Source organism: Amorphotheca resinae (assembly GCF_003019875.1).
Source record: "Amorphotheca resinae ATCC 22711 unplaced genomic scaffold M430scaffold_6, whole genome shotgun sequence".
Taxonomy (NCBI): domain Eukaryota; kingdom Fungi; phylum Ascomycota; class Leotiomycetes; order Helotiales; family Amorphothecaceae; genus Amorphotheca; species Amorphotheca resinae.
The window spans coordinates 34,941-60,277 of NW_020194476.1; the positions used below are offsets into that span (position 1 = coordinate 34,941).

The 25,337-nt window shown below is 45.4% G+C and overlaps 7 protein-coding genes across 7 annotated transcripts; 2 read left to right on the forward strand and 5 right to left on the reverse strand.

Moving 5' to 3' along the window:
• Positions 1-280: 280 nt before the first annotated feature.
• M430DRAFT_18891 (hypothetical protein) lies at positions 281-1,911 on the reverse strand (the record flags this gene model as incomplete). The annotated part of the gene is made up of 2 exons (XM_024863975.1): positions 281-1,427; positions 1,730-1,911. 2 exons carry the CDS (start codon positions 1,909-1,911, stop codon positions 281-283), a joined length of 1,329 nt encoding a protein of 442 aa, XP_024720635.1.
• Positions 1,912-2,247: 336 nt separating this feature from the next.
• On the forward strand, positions 2,248-3,080 carry M430DRAFT_275715 (hypothetical protein; the record flags this gene model as incomplete). The annotated part of the gene is made up of 2 exons (XM_024865656.1): positions 2,248-2,313; positions 2,652-3,080. The coding sequence occupies 2 exons, from the start codon at positions 2,248-2,250 to the stop codon at positions 3,063-3,065; spliced, it is 480 nt and encodes a 159-aa protein (XP_024720636.1). The 3' UTR covers positions 3,066-3,080.
• Positions 3,081-3,292: 212 nt separating this feature from the next.
• On the reverse strand, positions 3,293-4,583 carry M430DRAFT_18893 (hypothetical protein; the record flags this gene model as incomplete). The annotated part of the gene is made up of 6 exons (XM_024863976.1): positions 3,293-3,511; positions 3,576-3,817; positions 3,880-4,015; positions 4,082-4,180; positions 4,255-4,443; positions 4,542-4,583. The coding sequence occupies 6 exons, from the start codon at positions 4,581-4,583 to the stop codon at positions 3,293-3,295; spliced, it is 927 nt and encodes a 308-aa protein (XP_024720637.1).
• A 3,259-nt stretch (positions 4,584-7,842) lies between these two features.
• Positions 7,843-8,127, reverse strand: M430DRAFT_101478 (hypothetical protein; the record flags this gene model as incomplete). Its single annotated transcript, XM_024860712.1, has 1 exon — positions 7,843-8,127. A coding segment is annotated over one exon (285 nt), but the record flags the coding sequence as incomplete, so codon positions are not given.
• Positions 8,128-9,692: 1,565 nt separating this feature from the next.
• M430DRAFT_86895 (hypothetical protein) lies at positions 9,693-10,202 on the reverse strand (the record flags this gene model as incomplete). Its single annotated transcript, XM_024869639.1, has 1 exon — positions 9,693-10,202. A coding segment is annotated over one exon (510 nt), but the record flags the coding sequence as incomplete, so codon positions are not given.
• A 2,736-nt stretch (positions 10,203-12,938) lies between these two features.
• Positions 12,939-14,076, forward strand: M430DRAFT_237643 (hypothetical protein). Its single transcript, XM_024864961.1, has 2 exons — positions 12,939-12,978; positions 13,162-14,076. The coding sequence occupies exon 2, from the start codon at positions 13,271-13,273 to the stop codon at positions 13,949-13,951; it is 681 nt and encodes a 226-aa protein (XP_024720640.1). The 5' UTR covers positions 12,939-12,978; positions 13,162-13,270; the 3' UTR covers positions 13,952-14,076.
• Positions 14,077-15,640: 1,564 nt separating this feature from the next.
• On the reverse strand, positions 15,641-16,199 carry M430DRAFT_34910 (hypothetical protein). Its single transcript, XM_024866635.1, has 3 exons — positions 16,155-16,199; positions 15,927-16,104; positions 15,641-15,880 (listed from the first exon to the last, which is right to left on the reverse strand). Exons 1-3 carry the CDS (start codon positions 16,156-16,158, stop codon positions 15,862-15,864), a joined length of 201 nt encoding a protein of 66 aa, XP_024720641.1. The 5' UTR covers positions 16,159-16,199; the 3' UTR covers positions 15,641-15,861.
• Positions 16,200-25,337: the final 9,138 nt, after the last annotated feature.

A 25,337-nucleotide genomic window follows, 5' to 3' on the forward strand; every position in this document is an offset into this window, starting at 1 on the left:
GGGGGGGGTAGGAAACTTAGAACCACAAATAGACTATGAATACTTATATATCTTTAACTTAGCCTTTGAAGTAGTAATATAAAGAAGGACTTGTATAAGACTAGTCACTAAAAGTATCTAGCGGCCGGAAAACATATTGCACATACTTGTAATTTATATACAGTCAGATGATAGCACCCGGAACCCACGTTGTCTCACTCTTTATTATATAGTAAAGGCTCGAGTAGAAGATCTTGAGTAAATAGCTGGTGAATCGATTTAATCTTGTGTAAGGCGCAACCTATATTGAATTTGACGGCCATCGCATATGACACGTTTCGCAGAATGGTGGTGGTATCCGATCTACTTCTCTCCGACGCAATACTAAATGCGTGGCAAGGATTGATAAAAGCGAGGGAGTTCCTATATCGACGTGAGTTACTCCGTCCTTTGTCTCGACTATTTCCCACCCCTTCCCTTGTATAGAGTCGATCTGCTCAATCACAGCATCCCTACGTCCAGCACAGTTCCAGAGCACCATTACGCCCCCTGAAAACTCTTGTCGTAGTCCCTCTGTATAGTTTGGTAGTGCCATAGAGGGTACGGATATACCAAGCTTAACATCCACACCTGGAACCCCAGCCTGTAGAATTAGCTCTAGAGTTAATCGAGATACACCTAAACCAAGAAGACGGAAACAAGCTTGCATAGCAGGATCGAAATATTGAAGTGGACGAGAAAGAAATTCGGTCCGCGGTATAAGACGAGCAAATGGGAGATCCGGGATAGGCGGAGTATGGCCAGGAGGAAGCGTAGGTCGAGCGCGTGGGACCAGTGAGGATGGCTGGGATAGTGGAGGATAAGCAGAGGTGTGAACAGGATTTAACGCGGTTACCCAGCTGCGGTGTGTGCTTATACGCACTCCATATCGGTCTTGATAAACTTTCTTGTAATGATCGGCAATTGCCACAGACACCTTCCGTAGACAATCTCGGTTATAGTCTCCGATATCCTTTAAAAACGTGTAAAGTGGATTCCAAACCTCGTTTCCGTCAAAATGGAAGGTGTTCATTTCGTAGAAGGTAACGGTAGCTTCGGAAGAGACTAGTGGTGACTGGCACCGAAGAAGACTGAGAGTTATCTCATCGAGAATTGGATCTCTGCCCTCTATTGTATATTTCTGAGATACGATCTTCTGCTTGGTCTCCGTGGTATACTGCACGCGGCCGGGATCGTCAATGGTCACAGAAGAAACTGTAATTGGCCGCGATGCAACAAGGGTATCGTAGTAGATTTGGTTGCGGACCTCGCGTGGAAGATCGAGAAATGTTAAGCTTGGGTGGATAGCCAGGCCGAGGGGTTCTCCCTTTCGCCAGCTAATCCGGCAAACCGTCCTGGGCATGATGCCGATGATGTTAATGACAAGCGGAGGTGTAGAATGTTGAGAGCTGGAACGTGGTTACTTGAGGCCGGGAACAAAAGACGTTGGGTAGAACTGGGAACGATTGGAGGGCAGTTTAGAATTGCAGATAAGACTGGACGATAAAGGGCATCATCTTTATGTGATGGATATCTGTGATACTTAAACGTGCTGAGCTGAAAAGGGACGGAGGCAGTGTTGGTTATGAGAGGCTAAGCTTCATTAGCGAGGCAGGAAGGAATCCTGGAGAGGCTTAGTCACACTAGTTTCAGGGCTACACAGAGAACATACCAGTCTTTATGGTACAGCGTTCGACATGAATTTGGTCACATATCGTCACTCTTGCTCCACTGTTTGGGCATTTGAGAAGCTGAAGCCTCAAGCCCGACAGCTCTTGGGGCTGATTTCATTTCTTGTCGGTTGTCCAGCATGCCCAATGCACAGCCTGCCTCGACTAGAAGAACGGTAACCCAGGCGATCGAGTATGTGTTAATGTTGAGTATATCGCCCATTGTGATAACTTCATGCTCGCTCGTATACTGCCTCTGTGGGCACCTATATTCATGGGACTAAGAGTACTTGCAGGTGAGGTTTATGCCCCTAGCCCATACTCGCTAGTCCTCTGCGTGAATCCAAGATAACTGTACCTTGCAAAAACGAAAGAGGAGGGCATATTGTCAAGGCTGAGATACCTAACCATGACGTGGTACAGGCGGTTGCAGAAGCTAATCGGTTTGAGAAGGAGATAGAGTAACTGAGAAATTTGTATCTCGTGTGAAAGGACCCGTTCTCATCCCTCGTAGGTTGTTCTCACATCAACGAGGGAGGTTTCTATTTTTTGTGATACCATGCATCCAAGGAGAGAGAGATCACAACAACTGTCATACCAGTCATCGAGGGAAATATCGGCGATAGTAAATGCGTCGCCGGCGAGATCCCATTCACGAACCTAGACTACTTAACTGATGGTACTCTCGTACCTGGAAATCCTGATCTGTACTATGGTGCACGACCCAAGCAGGCCGCAGAGAGCTTGAGCGTCGGATTGTCCCATCTACCCAGCATGCCCTCCCTATTGCTCCAAATTTCTTTCTCCAAGTTAAAGGCCACGACGGATCTTTAGCAGTTGCATCCCGATGGTGCCTTAGGCGCGCGAGCTATTCATAGCCTGCTGTCATTTGGGGAGTCAGAGCCGCGATACGACAATAACGCTTATACCATAACATCAATATATCACGGGGGGACGCTCAAGATATACACAAGTCATCCAATATCACCTTCAGCACCTGGGGCACAACCCGGATATGTCATGACGCAAATCAAAACGTGGGCCTTGACTGGCGACGCCGATACTTTTCGGAAAGGAGCTGCTGCACACCGGAATGGTAGGGACTGGGCGAAGCGACAAAGAGACGACGCGATCAAGCATGCCCAGAATGCAGCACGTCATACGGCAGTTGCATCGTCACTGGAGGATAGCTCAGGGCTGAGCTTTACAAGCGAAGGGTCGGCTGCCGAAACAATTGCCAATAGTCAAAAGACCATCCTAAACCTCGATGACAACTTGCCATTGTCATACGAGTCCGACACGTCCGCAGATGAACTATCGGAGGAATTTCATAATCTCAAACGCCCTAGGTCACACTCTCCACGGAAGAAGCAGTAATGGTAAACGACCAGGGCGCTTCGTCTTAACCCCTTGAATAAGCTCGCAACGAAACTGTTCCTGCGAATCCTGGTCTGGAGTCGCGTGAGCAAGATATGAGACATATATTGATCATTGAGGAACCCGAGGACGACAGTCTCGCCAGAGGGAGAGTGAGGTATATGGCAATTGAATAACACATATGCTTGGTACCTTCACTAGCTGGACGACGGCTCCATTCGTCCGGATCAGTCAGAGAACTTTTCCAAGCTATCCGTGACACTATCGCAGCCCACAAGTCCCTCTCGGGGACGATGTTCAATTGAGACACCTCTGAGAACAACAACATCATTACCACACCTTCCGCCGAAGGAGAACCGAAGAAGGAGTTGGACAGCGTCCCCAGCGGAGCTAGTCCGGACGGGAATCTTGCAGTTCATGGCGATCGGGGTGCCTCCAGGGGCGCACTTATCAGCACGATCTTAATTTTACATGGATAAGTTGATGGTCACGAAAATGCGAACGGCGTACCAGAAGCAGATGGACTGGCTGGATCGAAATCTCGCGGAAGAAAGAAGAGGCCGAGGAAGGCAAGCATACTTCGAGGTTAGTGGAAACCATGTAGAAAGTGCCAACACCAAGCGCTGTCACATAGTTAGGTTTGAGGACAAAACAAGTGAGGAAGAGCCAACCCGTGGTCATTAATGACAGATTTGTCGGATCCACTCGACAGTAGAATACGGCAGATTTGATCATCCATGGCCCACTGGTCGCTGAGATATACAGCAAGTGGCGTGTTTCCGTCGCAATCTCGCCCCTGAACGTTAACCCCTACTAGCTAGGGTTGGTGCTAAGGCACATCCAATCGTGAATCCGCAGAATGCTAAATTCGCACAGTTGTAAATGATACGACGACCAACTACCTCCGACATAGGGCCCATGAATACGGGTCTTACGCTGGTGCCCAGGAGCTAAAGGATTGATTAGATATTAGCAAGACGTTGGAAGGTTTTCGGATTCCTCTTCAAGGGACAAACCTCGATCGTAACTGCTAAGATGACAAGTTCCTGATTATTTGAGCCGAACTCTTTCAACACGAGGGGAATGGCCGGGGCAATAGCTACAGCGGCTATATTCTAGAGCAAGGAAAAGGCTGGGTTAGCGTCAGCGCGACTAAGGAAAATCCTAGGTAGGCCCACGTCGAGAAAACAACAGAGGTAATCATGCCGACGAGCATCGCTCGTCTCCAGGCAGGCCAATTGCGCGGATTATGAGGATCGTCGGGCGCATCCCAATCCACCTCATTCGGGTTGGGAACATTTTGACCGCCCGTGGAAGAGGGCAGGCTTTGTTCGACATCGGGTGCCTTCTTCAGCTCGCCCGTAGCATCCTCATTCGCCTGAGGTGGTAGTGAGGCAGCCTGAGACTAAGTACCGCTAGTAATCGCCTACAGCTCAAAAAAATAAAATGGAATCATTGTAGGACATTGGCAAATACCTGATCCTCGCTATTCTCTTCGTTTCTCTTCTCGTTAGACATTGTGTGTGTCTTGTTAGTGAAGGGAATAGCAAAATTGATATTCTTGACTGAAAGCAAGGAAGGAAGAGGTCAAAGGTATGCGCAGGTCGTAACTAAAGTGTAACTTAGTGTATTAAAGGGGGCAACTAAAAACTGCCGACTATCCTACTATTAACGGGCCCTTATATAGCCGAGACCCCGCCTCAAATCCGGTCCCGCCCCAAACCCGGCCCTGAAAAATTAAAAACTTTTGCCCCACCACACCACAAAAACCATGGGTAGATGCGACAAATCAGCTCGAATTGCAAAGGCACTTGCTGCATTCGAATCAGGAAGGTTCAAAAATTATACTGCAGCAACTAATTTCTTTAATGCGATCCAACTAGTGTATCTAAGAAGATTTGGGGTATCACACACTCGCGTGAAGAGGTCAACTCCCTATATCGACAATGTCTCACCTCCACACAGGAACAGGTGTTGATTAATTATATAAAAACTCTAACTAATAAGGGTATGCCTCCCACTAGTTAGATTGGAAAGAACTTGGCCGAAGAGATTAGGGGTAGGGAGGTAGGGAAGAATTGGGTGGGTTAATTTGTGAAGCGTTATGGCCACCTTTTTTTGCACAGTGCGTATTTACGCAATATTAACAACCTTCGAGTATACGATATTCCGTCCCGCGTTACGTGGCATCCTAGCTGTATACAGTATGTCCCCAAAAGTCTACGTGCAACCGAATTACCCCATATTTTTAGGGTAATTGAACTCAACTAAATCAATTATAAATCAACCAACTAATACTCTAATACATTAAAATTAATATAAATCGAATCCCTGGCTTAATCTCTTTCATTCCACCATATTAGTACTTTGTATACTACCCTTTCGCAGCCTTAAGAGCGTCAATTCTCTTTTGCATCCTTAAAGCAAGTGTATTTAATAGGTCATCTTCTAGCAGCTCCTATGCCTCTTTCGTAGCCTGAATTAAGAGCACTTTAGTCGTATCATTATCTTTCATGGTAACTAGCTCTAGATAAGATTAATTATCTTCGCTTTAAGCATTTTCTATAAGTTCTCGATCAGGTTTATGTCCGGTGAATAAGGGGGCCAATCTAATACATTAATGTCCCTTTAAGTAAACCATTCCTGTACCATAATCGCTATATGTACCCTAGAGTTGTCTTACATATATAACGAATCGTTTTTAAAGACCGAGGATAGGTGTTCTTCGGGTACTTTGATATATCGACGCGCTGTAACCCCCCCTCGTGCAAAGGCTGTATCCCCTTTTATTTAGACTAATTGTATACGCTTCCTATAGCTAAATGTAGCCTAAAATTACAAGGACTTCGAGGATTGGAATCCGGATACGGAGACGGCCGATACTTCTTGGCTCAGATGAAGGTGGAATGGAGAACTACAGCATGCAGTTGTTCACAAAGGCGGGATGGACTGAGACAGGGGTCCATGCGATGCTTGGGCAGGTGCGGGGTGAAATAACGGATCCAAAGGTGCATAGCTTTACGCGGGCGTGGTTCATTACTGGGAGGAAAGCAGAGGAGGCACCCTAATAGAATTGCGAGAATTTCAACGAAAATCGGTATTTCTCTTTTTGTAACTTTCCTATACTGTACCTAGTGTAGTCCATGTTATCTACGTAGTTTTTTCCTTCAAAATTTCTATACAAGTTAATTGGTGATGCAAAGGGTATCTTGTTTCCGACTGTCAGCTTATTTAAATTTCCATTTTCTATAACTTAATGACATTTCCATGCGCTGAAACTTGCTCTCTGAATTTCATGTAAGGAAAATACATATGTCCTATGCCTTGTGACGCACTAGATTACATGGATGAGAACTCGTTGTTGCAAGAGTTCACAATTTTAGGCTCGGCTCGACTTGCTGTATTGGCAACGCTTTTCTATAGCTACACTCGTGTCTAGCTTAGCATTCAAACATGCAAAACTTAAGGGAGCCATGTGGGAGCTCCTTTGGAGTTGCAACAGAAGGATAAAGAACTTGTAAGACAGCTCATATATAACTGAGCTAACGTAAAAGGTATGTCGACAAAGATTTCTCGTGACGAAATCTGCCAAGCACAAAGATGTTCTAGTATTCGCAGTTTGTCGCAGCGCCGAAGTCTTGCTTCACCCACTTAGGCCAGAATATATCTAGAATAGCACGCCGCATCAAGCCTCTGATGTGGCACACTGTTGAAGTATCCCTTCCTTTCCATTTTGTAGATTTAACTCGGGCCTTACTCTAGCCGGTTTACTCTCGTTGTCTTCATGCGCTTGGATGATTGCGCAAGTGAACAGATTAGTTTATTTCCACCCTCCTTTCTTTTCAATTTTGTTTCATTCTATTTAGTTAATAATCGTACCTGCTTTATTTCTATATCCGGCCTTTCACATCAATGAAACTTATGCCCCGTTCCATAACGATCCTCGAACTTTGCAACATCCTTGGTCTCTTTCTCATCTCCTTGCGCACTCTTACGGCTAGACCTCGCCGCAGCTTGCAGGGCCTTCTGGAGGGATGCATCTGACATCTGTCCTCCGAGTTGCGTCGCCCTCTCTCCTGCTTTGACCCGTCTAGCCGTAAGGAGATCGCCAAAAGTAGCGACAACCACTTGGAAGGCGTCTGACGCCGCGGACATATCTTCAACGATGTTCATCCTGGCCTCTTCCACCCTTTCAGCAGCCCTTGCTGTAAGGGTTGGTTGATGAAGACCATGAGCGGCGCAAATGTCTTCGAAGATCTTGAATCAAGCCTGATCCAAATCTCCGAAGATTTTGGCGCAGATGGCCAAGAACTCCTTGGTCGTTTTCATTCCTCCTATGGGCGCTCTCTTTCAAGGCACCATCGTCCGACAGGCTTGCCCCCGACGCTGTGAGAGTGGGCAATTTACCACCTTTCTCCTGGGAATATTTATTCAGATTCACTGCCGTCTTGATGATAATATATTTATTGTGGCCACATGCGGATAAGTGCTCGTTACCGTGTATCATCTTCCGCAACAGTATCAGCTAAATATAACCTTTCCGCGACCACTTAACGTTGATAAAATCGTATCCAAGATTCAGTCCCCAATGTGCATTACTATAGGTTGACCTCGACAGAGTCGATTATGGTTTTCTCTTGATGGTGTGATTCTTTAAAGCGACGATAGATAGCTTCCTCATGTTCATCTTCAAGCACAGTGTTGTCGCCAAAAACTTCTGCAATATCTTCAAGGGACCTTCCTTTTGTCTGGCAGTTTATGTTAGCTTGATTCCACACTACCGATAGGAAGGAGTATCTTTTACCTCTGGAAAATATAACCATATAGTTACCATCATTATTGTCGTTATACACACAAACAAAAGATAATACTTCCAACCTGTCTGAGCAAAGGCGATAGGGGCAACCTGCAGAAAAACGATTGTAGACATTAAAATACTAGTCATCAAGATTCCGACCCCACGGGCACGTACTGGTGTAGGAAATATCTCTGATAAGTAGATATAAGACGTTGCATCAAGCGATACTGAGAACAATGCGATGTGAAGGAATAGGAAGAACACAGCCACCGACACGACGGAACGCGAGCCAGTCCGTTGAAATATTGATACCGTGATATATTCACCAATGAGAGCTAGTAGATCGCGGGTTAAACCAAATACCGAGATGGTTAGTCGTGCTTTAGGCCATTGGCAAAGGTTAGCTATCTTACTCAATAAGTTTTTTTGTCCTATTGTATCCACGATAAAAGCATTGACCACGTTGCTAGGTCCGCAAATAGAGATCTATGCCGACTGGATAATCAACTGCTGTACCGTGTCATAGCCTAGCCTAGCGTAGAGTAGTGGCCCATAATCTGGAATAGGTGGTCAGGATGGAATTCCGGGGATATAGAGGACTTACTATTGATAACGAGGGTTCCCGTGCATTTCAAAGCGGCCATGTTTAGTTGTGTGGTTCTGGGATTGACTGGGGGACGAGCACTACGAAAGGAGAAAGCGCCATCCAGATCATGCAGTTCGGTAGGGAGGTTCAGAAAGAGCGTGAACGTAGCTGGTGAGCTATCTGGAGCTATTGTACATGCTCGAATATTCAGTGTTAAGAACCAAGAGCGCAGGGTAAGCATGGCAAACCTCCCACAAAGTATAACGGGTTCAGGCGGATATATATATGGCCGTTTTCACCTTTCGACATTGCAGCAAGTTTTTTGTAACAGCACAAATCCGGTGGGAGCAAAAGAAAGCGACAGCTTTAAAACCATGTGGGATTTCATCGGCATATATCTAGCGGCAGAAGTCTATCAGATTTAGTGGGAAATGCAACTTCAGCTTCATCTCCGCTCCATTGCTACGTAAAGACACATTACTCCATGACAACGCGAACTATCCCCTGCTAATTCAAAGCAGCATCCGAGGGAGCATGATCTTTCCCACGTGCCAACCTCTGACTGCGGCTTAGGACCCATTAGCATCTTAGAGGTCTGACAATAAAGGAGAAATAGCCAGCTTCCTGTGAACAAAAACAGTATGGCTGTGGGACAATCAAACAGGCATACTGCTTCAAGCGCTCCAAGGCTATACTAGCAGCTTTGAACGATAGGACATTATGGCTCTGGGACACATGGCTCTGGGACACCATTACAGGTGACATATCAAAAGCGATCACCATGTTGTCCTTCTGCATGCCTCAAGAACTGCGTGGCCGTGCCCAAGAAGGCCGTGCATCCTTCGTAGGGACAGTCAAAGCCCTCGTCGATAGCTCGTTCAGTTAGATGCTGGCCTCGGATATGCCTCTTCCAACTGTCCCGGCGAGAATATTTGTGTTCCCCTTTGCGCGGCCCTGCTTCAACATCACACTTGCAAAAAGGGCAACACAACTCGACTGATGTATCCTGGATAGTATCGTCCATTAGAGTGATGTCTGTAGACGGATCTTCCTTATCTATAACAAAATCGTGGACCTTTAGACGCTTGCACGGCTTGTCGAAGTTATTTACCTCTCGCAGGCGCTTACTTGACCTAGAAGCCTTAAACTGGTGTGGGGTTTCTTGCCGCCTACAGAGCTGTACTAGGGCGTCGACAAGTTGAATCCGTACCTGCGACACCTTTTCCAGGCTCATATCATCGAAAGGTTGGAAGAGTAGTCGTGTAACCGCCCCTCGCTCCTTAAGCTCGTACTTGATAGTAGCTGGATTGAGTACCTCGGCTGACGGCAGGATGCCTCGCTTTTGTCGCTCCACCTTAGCCGAGTGGACGGTTTCGTGGAACTTGTTAATGGTTTTATTAAGTAGCTTGCGGCGTAGCTTAGTCTTAAGACTGTTGATGTCGCTTTGTACCTCAGTATGTAGTGTGTAGTACTCCGTGCCTTTGGCTGCCTTGATAGTAGGATAGCCGTTCTCCTTGATCGTCGCAGCGTACTCCCTACGCTCCTTGAGAAGACTAACCATCTCTGGATCATCCCAGATCTCGTCTTCTTGGGCATCGGTCAGTTTGTCCGGCGCCTCCTCGTGGCGTTTAAGCTGGCCGACTGCTCGTATAAGATCATCGTGCTGCGGCGTACTGAGGTAGATAGCGAGAGTGTCACGGTCGATGAAGTTCGGCATGTAGTATCGCTCGTAGACGTCCCCATGGTTGCCCATAACCTGTCTGCGCTCTTCGGGAGTCAAGGCCTCTGCCGTAGACAACTGTTAGCAGGTCTATTATATCAGGTATGCCGACGTGCCGCAATAGAGTTAAGGACAAGCGACTGGAAATATACCATTTAATTTCTTGCCTGAAGCACGCCGCCAGTCGTACCACTGCAACCTCTTTCGATACCCACAAGTCCGGCCAAGACGGACAAAGTAGTGCCGGTGCTTCTGATAGCTAAGCGATTGCGTCTTGGATATGCGTACCCTGCAACCAGGAGTTTGCTTCTTTGGGACTAGCGGCTTGTGAGACTGGCGTTGTATGGAACCTTGCCTAGCTGGGGTCTTCTTCACGGTACCCTCGAAGACTAGGTTTTGCACACAATTGCTGGCATCTTGAGTAATGGATTGTGTCTTGGATAAGCGGAACTCATTGCCTGGAGTCTTCTCGACGTCGCGAAAGACAGGTCGCTCTGCCCACTCCTTGTCCTACTTTAGGCGGATACGATCTGTGGTGCATGGGACTACAAGATCATAAATCTGCGCAAGGGACGTAAACTTGTTCTCGAAGGCATTATCGGCTAATGCTAGGGCCATTAGAAAGAGGACCGGGCAGCAGACAAGGTTTTTGCCTTCATAGAACGCAAACTTCTTTCTGCTTGTATTTAGTGGCTATCACAGGTAATGAGGCGGACATAAAGGGAGCACTCACGGCTTCTTCTTCCCACCTGACCGCTTGATATGCTTGAGGTTAATCACGAGGACAACGAGCGGCGGCAGTCCTACAATTAGAGGAGGGAATACTTGGAACTTAATGTGCTTGTACAAGAACGGCCTCTTCCTAACTAGAGCCGCTGGACGCGTGGCCGTGCCAGCCGCAAGAATATTCACAGGAGATGTTTGTACTCGCAGCCGCTCGTGCGGAAAGACCTCTGTATCGCGCACCTAGTAGCCGTTCTAGAGGGCACACAGATCTTTTACAAAAAGGGCTCCTTTTTCCCGATCTGAGTTGTTAAGCTCGAGTTCGGGCAGCTACTACAAGAAGTTAGGGAGACTATGTGTAGTAATTGGGAGTGGCTATGAACGTTACGGATGTCTAGCAAGACATTTTCGGACATGTAGCGCTTGGCAGTGTGTTGGTAGGCCATACTCAAGTAACACTATCGCGTGTACATGCTCTACTGCCTCGTGATATTTGAGTTTTTTTTCTACTACTCGAGGTACGTCTTAAAGTCGCTTGGCTTGGCAATTTTTAAGAAGTCTGCCGGGTCTTTGATCCTTGGATCTTTTTTTCGCGATTTATCGTAGTACCTAGACTCGATCAGCATAATCAATCCTTTGACAATAGGAGAGACTTACAGCGCCTACTGTTCCTCCTCTGCTAGCATCATCGCCTTGGTAGCGTCGCACAGGTTCGACAGAGCAGGCCTAGCAGCCTCGTGTTGCGCCCGTCTTTGCTTGAGATACTCTGCCTTAGCATCGCTTGAGTCAGAATTGTAGCCTGAATCATGCATGTGCTGGCCGTTAGAACCAGAATCAAAGTCAGAGCTGGAGCCCTTATTATCAGATATCCTAGCAGATCTTCGCCTCCGTTTCCTCTTCTTAGCCCGCGGTGGACGCGAATACTCATGGCTAGGCGAGTCTAGAGGGGGTGATCAAGCCCAACGTTCCCTAAGAGCTTGGCGCTGAGCATGACGCCGAGGCAATGCCGGTGTTGGATGGTCCATACAGTTGTGGATGAGGAGTCTTCTGATGCTAAGTTATCCGAGTGCTGCTTATTGTAACCGAGATGGGAGGGGAAATCACAACGATAGGGCCGAGTGGCTGTTCAGTATATTGTTGTCGTCAGAGATTGCCGATTGAGTCGAATCCTATCCTATACATTATGATACACCTTATACCAGTGGGTACCCTCTGGTACTTTGAGGCTAGGGTACTGGCTTGTGAGAAGACGTAGAATCCTCTCACTATGATTTACCAATAAAGCAAGACGAGCTTCTTTAGGGATCGGCTTGCCGATTAAAATGAATGAAAAGGGGAGTGAAAATCTAATAATTTTTTTGAGAAAGGGTATTTGATAAGGTAAAGCGGAAGGCAGAGGTGGTGAGCATAAGGAGAGGGCAGGGAGAGGGGTGAAGTGTATAGTGGGGAGAGACGGGGAGGAAAAAGTGAGGAGGAAGTTTGGAGACAAGGCGCAGACGGAAGAAGGGGATTAGATACATCTCGCAGACCACTCGGCCTCGTGGGCGACAAACCTCCCTTGTCGAGACCCTCAGATTCGTAACCCTCATTTAACAAGGGGGTTAATAGTATCGTCCACCACAGAATATGGATGGCGAGTCTGGACTCTCACGAGGCTGTGGAAAGCGATCGTTAAAGCGGCCAGGGTTTGTGCGCTAATCTTTGGTAGCCTCAGGTTTCAATGCTAAGAGAGGGAGCCATTGCGTAAAGCAGCAAAGCCCCCTCCCCCAAAACCCACAGCCAAATCACCGACATCTCACTTAACGGGGGTGTTATGGTATCGTCCGCCACGGAATACGAGTGGCTAGTCGTAGAAAAAGGGTTGTCAAAGCGGCATGGCTTCACGATTTCAATCTAGGCATAGGAATCGCGGGTTGCAGTTGTTGTGGACCTTCGACCTCTGTGTTGGGATCGGCTCTTCGTGTCAACGCTGAGCCGCTTGGAGGCCAGGTACTTACATCTTGGCAGATTCGGCGTCTTCCCCGAGGAAGCCCTCCTAGTTTGGCATCTCACTATGTGGACACTTCAGCCTAGATGACCGGGAGGGGTGAGTAACCTACCTCTTATTCTGGATGGGCCAGCCTAAGGCTGTTGCCCGCCCATCACGCCCCACGAATAGCCCTTGCCGTTCCTCCCGCAGTGATGCTCCAAGTCTTCTTCTACAAATTGCGTGTCCCATGTATTCTTTCTCCCATTTGTGAATGCCTCTACCTGCTAACATGGGACACAGCGCAGGTGCGGGGCAGGAAAATTCCCGAGAAACAAAGCCATTACCCCTTTCTACAGACTACAAATACCAGAATATTTCATCCCCAGAAAGCGGCGCTCTTCTCAGCCCCATGCAGTCGGTGATGGACGAAGGTTCTGTAAACATCTCTACCGAGGTATCAGACCGCGTCAGGACAATGGAAATGAAGATAGATACGGCTTTGGGAACGTCGATCATACCTTTGCCTTGCGTCATTATTACGCGCCATATGACCGAGGGCGCCTCAACCTCCAACAGTGCAGACCCCATGACGCGATCTTGTCTTGCAGACAGAGCCAGCGATGAGGAGGCAGATAAGAATTTTCGACCTGAAACATCCTTAACTGAAAGCATTGATAAAAATGCGAGGAGTGATGCTGAGACATCGGCGACGGCTACGGAACCTCTTGACCAAGATGTTGAGGTTTCGGCCTCAAAAGATGGAAAGGCTGCCCGTATTGAGACAGGTAGTGGCGAGCACAATGGAATGATACAACAGTTCCACGAACGAGCTTCCTCATCTGACCATGAATACACCATTGAGCAGTTCCTAGGAGATGATGAAGGTGCTCAGACACACAATGTGCCTCAAGACGATCTGCGCAGCCCAGGTCGGGACAGAGATATTAGTGTCGATGTAGCAACTGAAACAAGTTCAGAAACCTCCGGCCATTCAGACTATGAAATCGAGGCTGCCCCAGAATACTATTGTGTCGTCCGAAATGGCCGCAAAAACCACTATATAATGCGCCATGACAAAAGTGTACCATAGTGGAAGAACCTCACTTCTCTACCAGACTTGGAATATCGTGGGGTGAGGTACAAAGTTGGAGACGTCGTATACATTTTGCTCTAGGACGATACTGAAGATTCTTTTGCCAAGATACGTGAGATCCGAAATCTTGCCGATGGCCGGAAGGTCATCAGCGTCCTATGGTATTTCACGATCAAAGATGCCAAATCCTACGGTTGCACAACTTTGAAGAGATGGCCTAAGGGCAAGTCGCACATCCTGACAACTATGCTGCAAGTTCTCATGTGGGACACAATTAATGGCATGGTCGATGAAAATGTCTTGAACCGGTTGGCATCAGGTATAATACTTGATGTGAGCGCGAAGACTTGTAAAGTAGTAGAAAGTGATGCGAAAGTGGTTACTTGGCTTAAAGAACCAGCCCTGGTGTGCGGGAGCTGCGGAAAATGTCATATCATTTGACAAAAGAACACGTAATGTGGTGGAGCTATTCATAGGGTGATGTACTAGGGGTCTTTTCACACGTTAGTTTTCAAGAGGTTATTTAGTTATCTATTCTTTAGACTATGGTCTGACTTATTGCACAGAACGAATCGAGTGCGACTATGTTCTACCTACGGGACAATGAATATCACGAATTTTCACATAGTTCTTCTTTAATTTGTCCGTCAATTAAGGTATAAAGTTAGCTTAATGGTCGTCCATGTCCAGACACTGGTCAGGCTTGATACAGCACGTGATACGATGACTCCGTCGTTTAATCGTTTAATCGTTTAATCGTTTAATCGTTTAATCGTTTAATCGTTTAATCGTTTAATCGTTTAATCGTTTAATCGTTTAATCGTTTAATCGTTTAATCGTTTAATCGTTTAATCGTTTAATCGTTTAATCGTTTAATCGTTTAATCGTTTAATCGTTTAATCGTTCAAGTGAATCTCAAATGGCCCAGAAGCACAGTTTCCCTTTATAAGATTTGCCTAAGAATACCAAGAAGGGTTGAACTATACTATATTTTCAGGCCAAGCGAACTTGTTGTGCTTCTTAGGAATCAGAACTCAGACTGTTGGGAAAAATTGACCATTTGACTGATCAACAAGCGTGCCAGGAATCGTTACCTGAGGCACCGACATAAAATAAGGGTTGTTTATCTACAGACGCGACCCGAAAAGACTTCTCAATAGTTTTGTCACCCAAATCCCCTCTGATAAAGATGGGTCGAGACTGCGATACCACTATATTTTTGGGATGTGAATGTGAGAGTCACAGAGCACTCTACAGCAACTGGCCACAGCAGAATGCTGAATTGAGGATTGCTTCTTGTATGAGGACTTGCCCTCACTGCGGCGATAGCAAGACATCCCCTAGCAACCTACGAGTCCATCTTAGAGGTGCACGCTACAAAGCACGGAACTTGATTATTATGTAAGAGAGGCATGGTGGTGGAACAACGAAGTAAGCCGCTCGCTAAATCACCTGCCATCGGAGCACCAGTGGACTGACTATGGTGTGCAGACATCCATCTTGGAAGGCGTCGTATGTCAGAATATGCAACTACGAGCAGGAAATTGCTAATGGATTGAAGGCCGCCTCTTAGGAGTGACGTCCTTGACTCCATCGCGGAGTGCGACCCATATAATCTCAGTACAGTTTGTTTCCTCTACAGAATTCCTTTTGCTTATTCCCCTCAGATCGATATGCTCGATAACAGTACTCTTGCAGAGATAAGAGCATATTTATTACAGTCACAAGGATTTGACTTACGTCTTGCCCAGCCGTTACAAAGTGCACCTTTCCACGAACTGGACAGCATGTCAACGGAAATACAGAAAACATGGACTGAATCTACAACATCCCCCCCTCTGAGATTGTCTGCTCAAAGGTGTTGGCGATCCCGGGTCCCAACTTTTCAAGAGCTCTGGCTTGCAACCTCACGGATGCCTAGGAAGGGTATGTGTACTGCTTCATTATCCTATATCCTAGTTAAGAAAATGAGATATTAGAGTTTTCGAACGAGGCCAAGCGGGTGGCGAACAGACGATACGTGCTGGAAGACCACGCAGGGGATGAGCCCGTGTGGGTGATGGGCATCACGGCGCAGAGAGGGTGTGGCCCCATACGATAGCTGCTGGAAGACCGCGCGCAGGCGATGCGCCCGTAGTAGGTGATGGAGGGTGATGACCCATACAACAGAAGTGGCAGCGAGTCAGCTAATTCTCTACAGTCATATGCAGTCGGAGACAAGGTAGCAACACGTCTAAAGACACGCGAGTAAGGGCCTTTCCCGGGTGAAAGACGTTATCAACACGCTAATGCGTTGCAGGAGGAGCTTGCTTCTGTCGGCAGTGACTGATGATATCTTCAATGCCAGTGAGAACGTCCTGTTACCACAAACGAGATCGCGAGGTACCTTCGCCTCGCCGTGTCTAGTGTAAAGATTTCTCGGACTTAGACAAGACAACATAGATGGCAAGGATTATGCCAAGTTTGAGACCTACTGTGGTGTCTGCCCTTCGAGCAATGCTCACGAGTATAGTAGTCACTTGCTAAAGTGCTATTTAGGCGGATGTAGCTCTTTTAATCTTGTAAGGTCTAAAATTTAATAATCGAAGAAATGTCTATAGCTACACTTTCGGGATCTTTCTAGTAACTGCTATGCTCACATCTTTTGCTCTTCTCCTCGCTGTATAGCCTGCTTTAGTGTGCTCTAGCCGCCTACACTTCGCCGCGGTACCGAGCCTTATCTCGCCTAACGCAAGTGCTAATTACTACGGGTAGTCTCGCTTTGTCTGCCTCTAAGGATTACTATAAGTCATCAAACTTTCTCTTTGTAGTAGAACGATACAGGCGGTCTTGGCTTAGTAGTAGCCTCGATCCCTCTTTCTACTATAGAAGACAGCCGTAATTATCTGCTCGGCATAGCGTAGACTGTAGCACATTAAGCATACTACACAGTGTACTTGTAGTTATCGGATGGCTGCTCTTTAGCCGCTGGTTCGATGTCTAGATTGTTACATCGTGAAAGCCAATAGACCGAATAGTTTTCTTATTTGTTTTAAGAAAAGTAGTTAGTGTCGTATTAGAAGCCTCTATTCCACACATGTCAAGCTGATAAAGATCTAGTGCGTAGTGGGACAGCAGTTTCAGAACAAACTTGGACCCACTCAGACGTAGGACCTTAATGTGCTCCAGTAGGTGTCTTAGAGACGCCGACAAAGTGCTCAGATCAGGTATATCCCATGGACAGTAATATGGAAGTTCGAAAGCCTACAAGCTGATGGTATGAATGGCAACACCTCTAGTTCTGGCCCTCCGAATCGCGCTCGCGACGACGTAGAGATGGTGTTGGTAAAACTCGTCGCTGATCATGTCTGGGGTTAAGGACTGAAGCAGCCAGCCGCAATCTTCTAACACCCCGCCGAAGTACAATCTTACCTCCTTTAACTAAGGTAGTGCCTCAAGGACAGATAATAGAACTAGGTCAGCACCCTTATTAACAATGTTATGCTGCTCGCGACAAATTTCGTGTACGGTATTGTATATGGCCATATATGAAGGGCATTCATCTTCTTCGCACTCTGCATCGTACAGATCTTTCGCCAGATCCACGTAGCTGTCAGGAGTCAGGACGTCGGACTTGAAACGATCGAAATCTAGTATGTCTACTCGGTGTTACGAGCAGCATTAGCGTAAACTCTGCATAGTAATGAGTGTGCCTACCGGTCTTCAGCAGTTCCGGAACTTCGTAGTTAAAGGAGGTAATATGCCTCGAAATTTCTGATTTTAAGAGGCGTTTGAGCCCCTTGATCCCGGCCTGAGAGAACTTAAATTTCACGTGGCGGAAGAGGGGCGTTAGAGAAGCTCCCCTGAGCCGTTTGCTGGTGTAAGACACACTTTTGATATCCCAGAGTGGAAGCAGGTCGACAACGGCCTGCAGAATTTCTGTTGGGAGAGTCTTAAGGCCAGTTAAGTCGGGAGAGTCGACGCTTATTCTGGAAATTTCGGACGGCGGGGAAATGAGTCGACTGGCTGAGTACAGGAGTTAATCATAGTATCGTAGGAGATAAAAGAAAACTGCTAGTTATGGGGTAGACGTGGCCTGGTTATTGTAGGTTATGTGGTGGCCATCAACTAGTTGCCGGCTCATACCCCCCATCCCCCCTTGTCAATAAGGCCTTTTGGCAGTACTAATTTTCTGCGAGATATAGCATTGATTTGGGCAAAAGGTTAGGGTGGTTAGGGGTTAGGGGGAGGGGGTTAGATGGTGTCTAACCAGCGCAAAATACGATCTGCATTCAGTAGAGGGGAAAGCTCTTAGTAAAATGTATCTAAGTAGTCGTCAGAGTCACTACGTTCCACGTCCAGCATTATGTTTTGTAAACAAGCCTTAGATACACTTGTCCAGGTTTGCTCTTACCGACATCGCTTACAACCTAGTAATTAATAGGAGCGTATAGTAAGGATCACGTAAAAGCTCGGCCTAGACTTGTATCTCCTAGCTACATCGCCTAAGTTAACTGTCGCGAGCTGTTTCCGCCTATTACACGGATCTCAAAGCTAAAGGCAAGGCGACGTCCGGAGTATAGACAGCGTTACTCGCCTTTATAATGTTTAAGAAGCTCCTTTTCCGTCATTAAGCTAAGTAACTACTTTGAATTGCCTGTAGAGGGCGCGGTCCTGATAATAATTACAGTTGCTCCTACTACTTGACTTCTGCTCTAATCGGTAATCCTATCCTAGATCGAGTCAATCAATAGTACTAAATTGACTTTAGGGGGGCTTTCTTGCCTTAAGTAGCTACTACTAGTACTTAATCGCTTTTGTCCTTGGCCATCGCCTCTTAATTTTGAACGTAGAAACATTACTGCCTAAAGCTAAGATCAAGGGTTCTTGGTCTTCCTAATCCCTGCCTTCTTGACTTTTATATCGAGCTTGACGTGTAGATAGCTGTGGTATAGAGCAGCCGGGCAGAACGTCTTTTGCACCGCCTCTTGCAAAATGACCGAAATTCGAGATCTCAAGCAGTCGATATAGGACGCTGCGTCTTTACAAATAAGAAGGCCGTGTTTGGTCACTGTTCTCTCGATTTCCAGGTATATGCTGATGTCTAAGCTACGAGTGTTATTGATGGTGTGCCGCACCATTTTCTCGTTAAGGTGCATTAAGGTTTTAAGCTTACGTCCGAAACTGCGGCCCACCAGAAGAGGGCGGGCCAAGCAGCTCATAAGGGATGGGTGCTGTGACCGATCTAAGTCTTGACTACCAGATTTCTGTTATAACTTTGCGCTTCAAGTGTTTGGCATAGTTGTAACTGATATTGAAGATAGCTCTACTTAAAAAAGATGAGTGATGTTGCAGAGTGTTCTAATCAAGAACGTTATTGATCTCTATATCCCATTACAACTGGAAAGGACTCTATATAACGTGCCTTAGCAAAACCAAAAAATAATACAGTAGCATTATTCAAAGGAATAGGATACGGTAGCCAAGAGTTAGCTTTAACAAAACTCTCTTTAAAAATAAGTCATTACATATTATAATGTCTCTTAACAACGTACACGAGGAACGACAGTTACTTGCGTGTTTGTAATACCTCTGTAATACTAACAAACTAGACGAAGAGGTAGAAACATCTTGAGAATAAAATCACTACTACACGTAGGTACTTTGTTCTATTACGCCTGTATAGATCTCTCGTACTTCTATATCTGGTTTATCCTTAAGCCCGGCATACCTACTTATATTAGATACCTTTATACGCTTTAAGTACCTTAGTAAACTTTTTATAGTACTTCTCTATAGTAGACTCTAGGTTTTTAGAAATTCCTCTTCTATTAGGTAATGTTAGTATTAATTAGATCAGATAGGGTACCCTTACAAATTGATAGAGAGCTAAAGTGTAGTTAAGGCAGTAAGTATAGGGCGTTAAAGCTCTTTATCCTTTTTGCCGTCAATATGTAAAGCTATCAGAATTTGACGTGACATTATTAAAGCGAAGTTTAGTGTAAGTCGAAGGTCAAGAGAGACTGGTCGATGATCCTGGACCAACAGACCCACAGTGTTGCGGGCCTCGGCGTCTCCTACCGCTTACACCCCGTCATTAGTCCCTATATTCATCGTCCCCTGCAAATGAATTCTTTGTAAGAGCATACTATATATGGCTGCGTCACGTGGTACGAGCCCTCCTTTCACTAGCTAAGAGTGCAAACGCTTTGCCGTCAAGATTACCTCTAGCGTAGAGCTGCTGTTAGGGGGCATAGTTCTAAAGCGGCCCCTTACCGCGTAAGAACATGCTTGTGCCCGTGTCTAACCGAAGCCCGCCACTATTAACAAGGTCATCCTTAATAATATTAACCCCTACTCTATTCTAGCGCAAATTAATCTCTACTTTACTCTAGTTCTAGGTAAATATATCGTGTTTAAATTAGACGAGAATAGGCATATCGACGCTTTAAAGAATTACACGATTACCTGATAACTTCTGCTAAATACCCTCTATTAAAGAATGAACTCGGGTATCTTCTTAACTTAGACGCGCTCCGTACTTATCTACTCGGATTTACTAAGTTTGACCTTACTTAAAGGCGGAAATCTAGAACTAGAGGATGTCTTAATAGTGTTAGATAGAACGTAGTTAAGAGACATTAAAGTCCTCTACTACCTTAACTCTAAATACATGTTAGTCTACTTACTATTTAGTAGCCGCCTAGAACAAGCTTAGAGTCTTAACTAGCCGAGTTTTTAATACCTTATACAGTAAGAGATGTGCTTATAACACTACAAAAACACGTTAGAATAGAGTACGAGTTTCGTAACTAAGTAACACGGCTAATTTAGGTACTTAATTATCGTCCCGGATAGACAGGAGGGGTATTAGCTTACCGTAAACCCCTGTTTAATTCCTAGGCTCTACATAATTGCCGCTCTAACCGATCTAAATCACTTAGTAGCTACTATATATTAAAGAAGTTAATAGAGTAATGTTATATTTATACTACTCCTATATAGTAACGGACGAGGACTATAGTCTTGTTAAGAGATTTAAAGCTTAATGTCTGTAGTCGATTAGAGTAACCTTTGTCTACTCCTTTTTAGAATCCTCCTTATCCTCTAAGTTTACCTAGTATCCTCTATCCTTAACTCCTTGTTCCCCGGCTAATGTGTCTCGGTAAGGATGATTAGGGAGGAGGCTCTTGTACTAAGTACTAATGCTAGGTAAGCTCTGATCGTAGATTACATTCTAGCTAGTGTTGTCTAAGCTATTCTCGTATTCTTCTGTACTATACTAGGAGGCTATAGAAGTAGTATCGACTAGTACGTCGCTATTAGAAGGTACTAGGGCGGGGTTAGGCTAGAGCGTTAGGCGGGTGCTCTCTTAAATAGCTGTCTCGAGCGCGTTACGGGCCTCTAGATTGTCTTTGTAGTACTAGATGATATTCCTATCGTGTAACTAATAGAGTAGGTAGCTATACGCCTAGGACAACTATTAGAGTAGTCAAGATAGGAGAGAAGTAGAAGTAACACTAACCGTCTTTAGCTCTATCGTAGTAAGGAAATCTAGAGTATTGCCGTCTAGATTAGTAGGTAGTATCTCTCTAGTTTGATCTTAAGCCATTTAAGTTTCTTAGGAGCGGGATGTAGTTAGCGACTAAATCTTTTAGTTGTGTACTACTTTCTTAAGTACGTTAGGAAAACGTCTTAACTAATGGGCATATTAAAGCTCTTATGTCTTATGTACTTTAGATGACGGAAGACTATGTGGGCCTATAGCTCTCAGATGGTGATGGTGCCGGGAGGTGGTAATTCATTTGTTGGTGGTAGGCTCTATGGCGGGCTGTATCACTAGGTGGGTGCTAGGACGATACTGGTTGGTTTGCTACCTAAGGGTGATGGCCATCATGTTGCAGATAGGGCGATGATCTGTACAATAGCTACTAGGGGAGCTATGTGCTTGGGATACGGGTGGTAGATGTGGCTTGGTTATGTGGTGGCCATTAACTAGTTGCTGGTCCTTGCAATCGTAGAGCCCTATGATGCCTACTTAATGTCTAAGATAATAGCTATAGTAACCGTAGATTAGCCTACGCTCCTTCAGCGCCAGACGAAGACTATTTTAGACGAAGCAGGGTCGATAATCACTTCCTTTTACATTTCAGCGACATTAAACGAGTAGATCGTTTGTCTGCCCCTTAATGATCGCTGTGCACTGGCCGAATGAACCCCCCCCTCCAAACCCCCCCCCCTTTTTTTTATTGCAAGTCTCTCTTACTGTTATCTAACGCAACGCACAGCAAGACAGCAAAGCCATAGGCTGAGATCCGGAACTTCGTGGATTCTGATTTATAGTAGTATCTAAAGCTCTCGACAGTCATATGACGCATGGACATGATATCCCTTTTGGACAGGCAATCAGATCGATAGCACATTTTTACCCGACTGGACGTTTCCTCGCCACATGGAAGACATCAACTCCAATGCTGTGCTGGAGATTTTATCTTTGTAATGCCATAGCTATAAAGTTATTCCACCCAAATACTATTGGGTAGTGATTCAATACACCTTATTGTCGTTAGAGAGGCATCTAAGTAAACCGCAGTAGGGCCCACCTCTTTAAATCTCTTCTTGCCGTTTCTCAGAGGAATTCACGGGACATCGATCATCTAACAGCAGTGTCGAGCACTCTTCCCAGTCGAAACACCCAACACAAGTCTCCATACGTTTTATACTTGACGTAGACAATGGGACATGGTCCGGACCACTCGTCAAGTTGGCTATTTGACCAACTGTACACCACTTTATGAAATAACCAGGATTTGGTCAATTGACTTGCCGAAATGAAAGTAACCCCTCGGAGACCTACATTTCTCATTTTTTATTATTATATCCTCATGTTTGCCTCAATAGTCCTCGACCCGTACCCGACGGGTACGTACCGGGTAGGTGCTTTTCTGATAAAAATGGACAATTCGACATTTCTTTTTAGCTCTAATTATTAAATCCCGCAAAAAAGCCTAGTAAATACACGTAAAAATCGCAAACTTCAATGTGTTTGCCCTAAAATTTATGGAAGTGTGTCCCTGCCCCTAAGCTAGCTCGCAGATTCCCTCCTGAATTCGACTCTAGATTCGATTTTACTCTAGATTCGATTTGACTCTAGATTCGAACTTATATACCCTTCTTTACCCACCCCTTTAATTATCCCTTTAATTCAATTGCCCCCTTAATTGATCTTTAATGGCTGCCCAAATTAATGAGATCCTGCTCTCTGAGTCTCATTTTATTAATATCTCTACGACTACTCCGCAAGGAGCTCGATTTATGCCTGATACTCTAGTTGAGAAAGGTATTGAACCATTTCTAGAATCGCTTACTGAAGAGTTTCAAACACACCTCTTTCAGAGTACAAATAGGTTTGTTTTAACAAGCCAAAAGCGCTCTGATATTTAGTATTATTTAAGGAATCCTTATGTAAAAGCTCGTGGCGAAACAAAGGCTGAGCGTCAAAAGGTATCCTTTACCCCCTCCCTACCTTTACCCCCTCCCTACCTTTACCCCCTCCCTACCTTTACCCCCTCCCTACCTTTACCCCCTCCCTATCTTTATAAGATAAAGTTAATAAAGTAAAAAGGATCACAATGAAAAGACCTATGCCTTACGCAACTTTGAGCTATAGGATAATCAGGTTTATCGAAAATCTTATGTGGATTCACGTGGGGATACCATTCCAGCAAGATATGTAGCCTGTACATGGGATATCTTTGATTTGATCTGTAAAACCCACCAAGCTTTACAACACTACGGTATTAATAAAACGGCAGAACGGATTAATTCCTTATATTATGGGATTGTGAAGTCGAATGTGAAGTGGGTAATTCAAAGGTGTGCTGTATGTAATTAAGTAGCTATATAGACTACTGCCGAAAAGCCTCAGGTAATCCTAATTATCCCAAAGGCCCCCCTTGATCGAGTTCAAATTGACCTAATGGATTTCCGGGTAAGTAATAAATCTCCCCCCTACCCTTTTTTAATATTATATTCTAATATTATATAGTCAAAAACGGACGGGCTATACTGCTGGATCCTTTAAATCAAGGATACCTTTACAAAGTATGTCTGGCTTCGCGCCCTTATGGATAAAAAGGCAGCTACTGTAGCTACTGAAATGGAGATTTGGTTTGGTGATAATGGTGTACCCTGGAAACTGTAAGTTATATACCTAGCTTTACCTTTATTTCTATACCTATTTTTTTAAATAGATTACTTACTAACTTACTAAGTAGCTGCTGTGATAATGGGACAGAATTCAAGGGAGAGGTGAAAGAACTCCTTCAAGAAATAAATATAAGGGTTATTAATGGCCGCGCACGCCACCCTCAAACCCAAAGGATCAATTGAGCAGTCAAATAAGGTGTTTAAACAACGCTTACGGGCAGTTTAAGCCGAGACAGGTAGTAAAGAATGGAAAAAATGGCTTCTAGTAATTGCACGGATTATTAATACCACAACTTCAGAGGCGTTACCTTTTAGAGTGACCCCTTTTGAGGCTTGGTTTGGAAGGCCGTGCCCTGAATGGCCTGAGATCACTGAACGACGTAAGGAACGTCAAGCTCGTCGGCTTCTTACTTTTACTGATTCTGAGTCTGATTCTAATTCCAATTCCGATTCTGATTCAAATGAAGAAGAGGAGTCAGATAATGAGGTCTTCTAGCTCTTAGAATTAAGCCGACGAATCAAAGAACACACTGCAAAGGTTGCTCAAAGGATGATTAAAAAGAAGGGAGGAAAGGTTACTGCTTACGTGCCTGGGCAGATTGTTCTACTTTCAATTCCAATTAGAATGAGGCAAAGTACTGAGTTACCACGAATACCAGCCCGCGTGGAAAAGAAGGTTTATAAGGCATACACCTTAATAACCTAGTGGGGCCTATTAAAAGGCCTTCACTAGGCTGGTTCAATGATCCTTGCAATGTCTCCAGATTCATTTCCAATCCTACCAACTAGTGAGATTAGCTCAAAGCCTCTTACTTTAGCTGCAGCAGTTTGCAAGCAAAATAACCGGGGGACTATTGCCTCACTTCAAAAGGCTGGTCGACTTGTGGAGAAGAGGAAGGCTGCAGAGGCACTTTCACAGGCTGATTGTGAAGGAGATGGAGCTGAGTGGAGTGGAATTGAAGAGAGTGAAGTAGGGAGTGGGGCTGACGATATTGAAGACCAGATTCAGCCACCCGACCAGATTCAGGCCTAGCTCTAGATTCAGGCGTAGTTACAGGCTGAAGTGGCTAACTCTAGCCCTTCTATCCGCCAGGCTATCCGTTAGTCAGGAAGGCAGGTACGGAAAAGCAGGAAGCTTTTAGCTAACTAGTAGTGGTGTGGGTTTCTTTTATGTAATATGGTATATAATTACCTT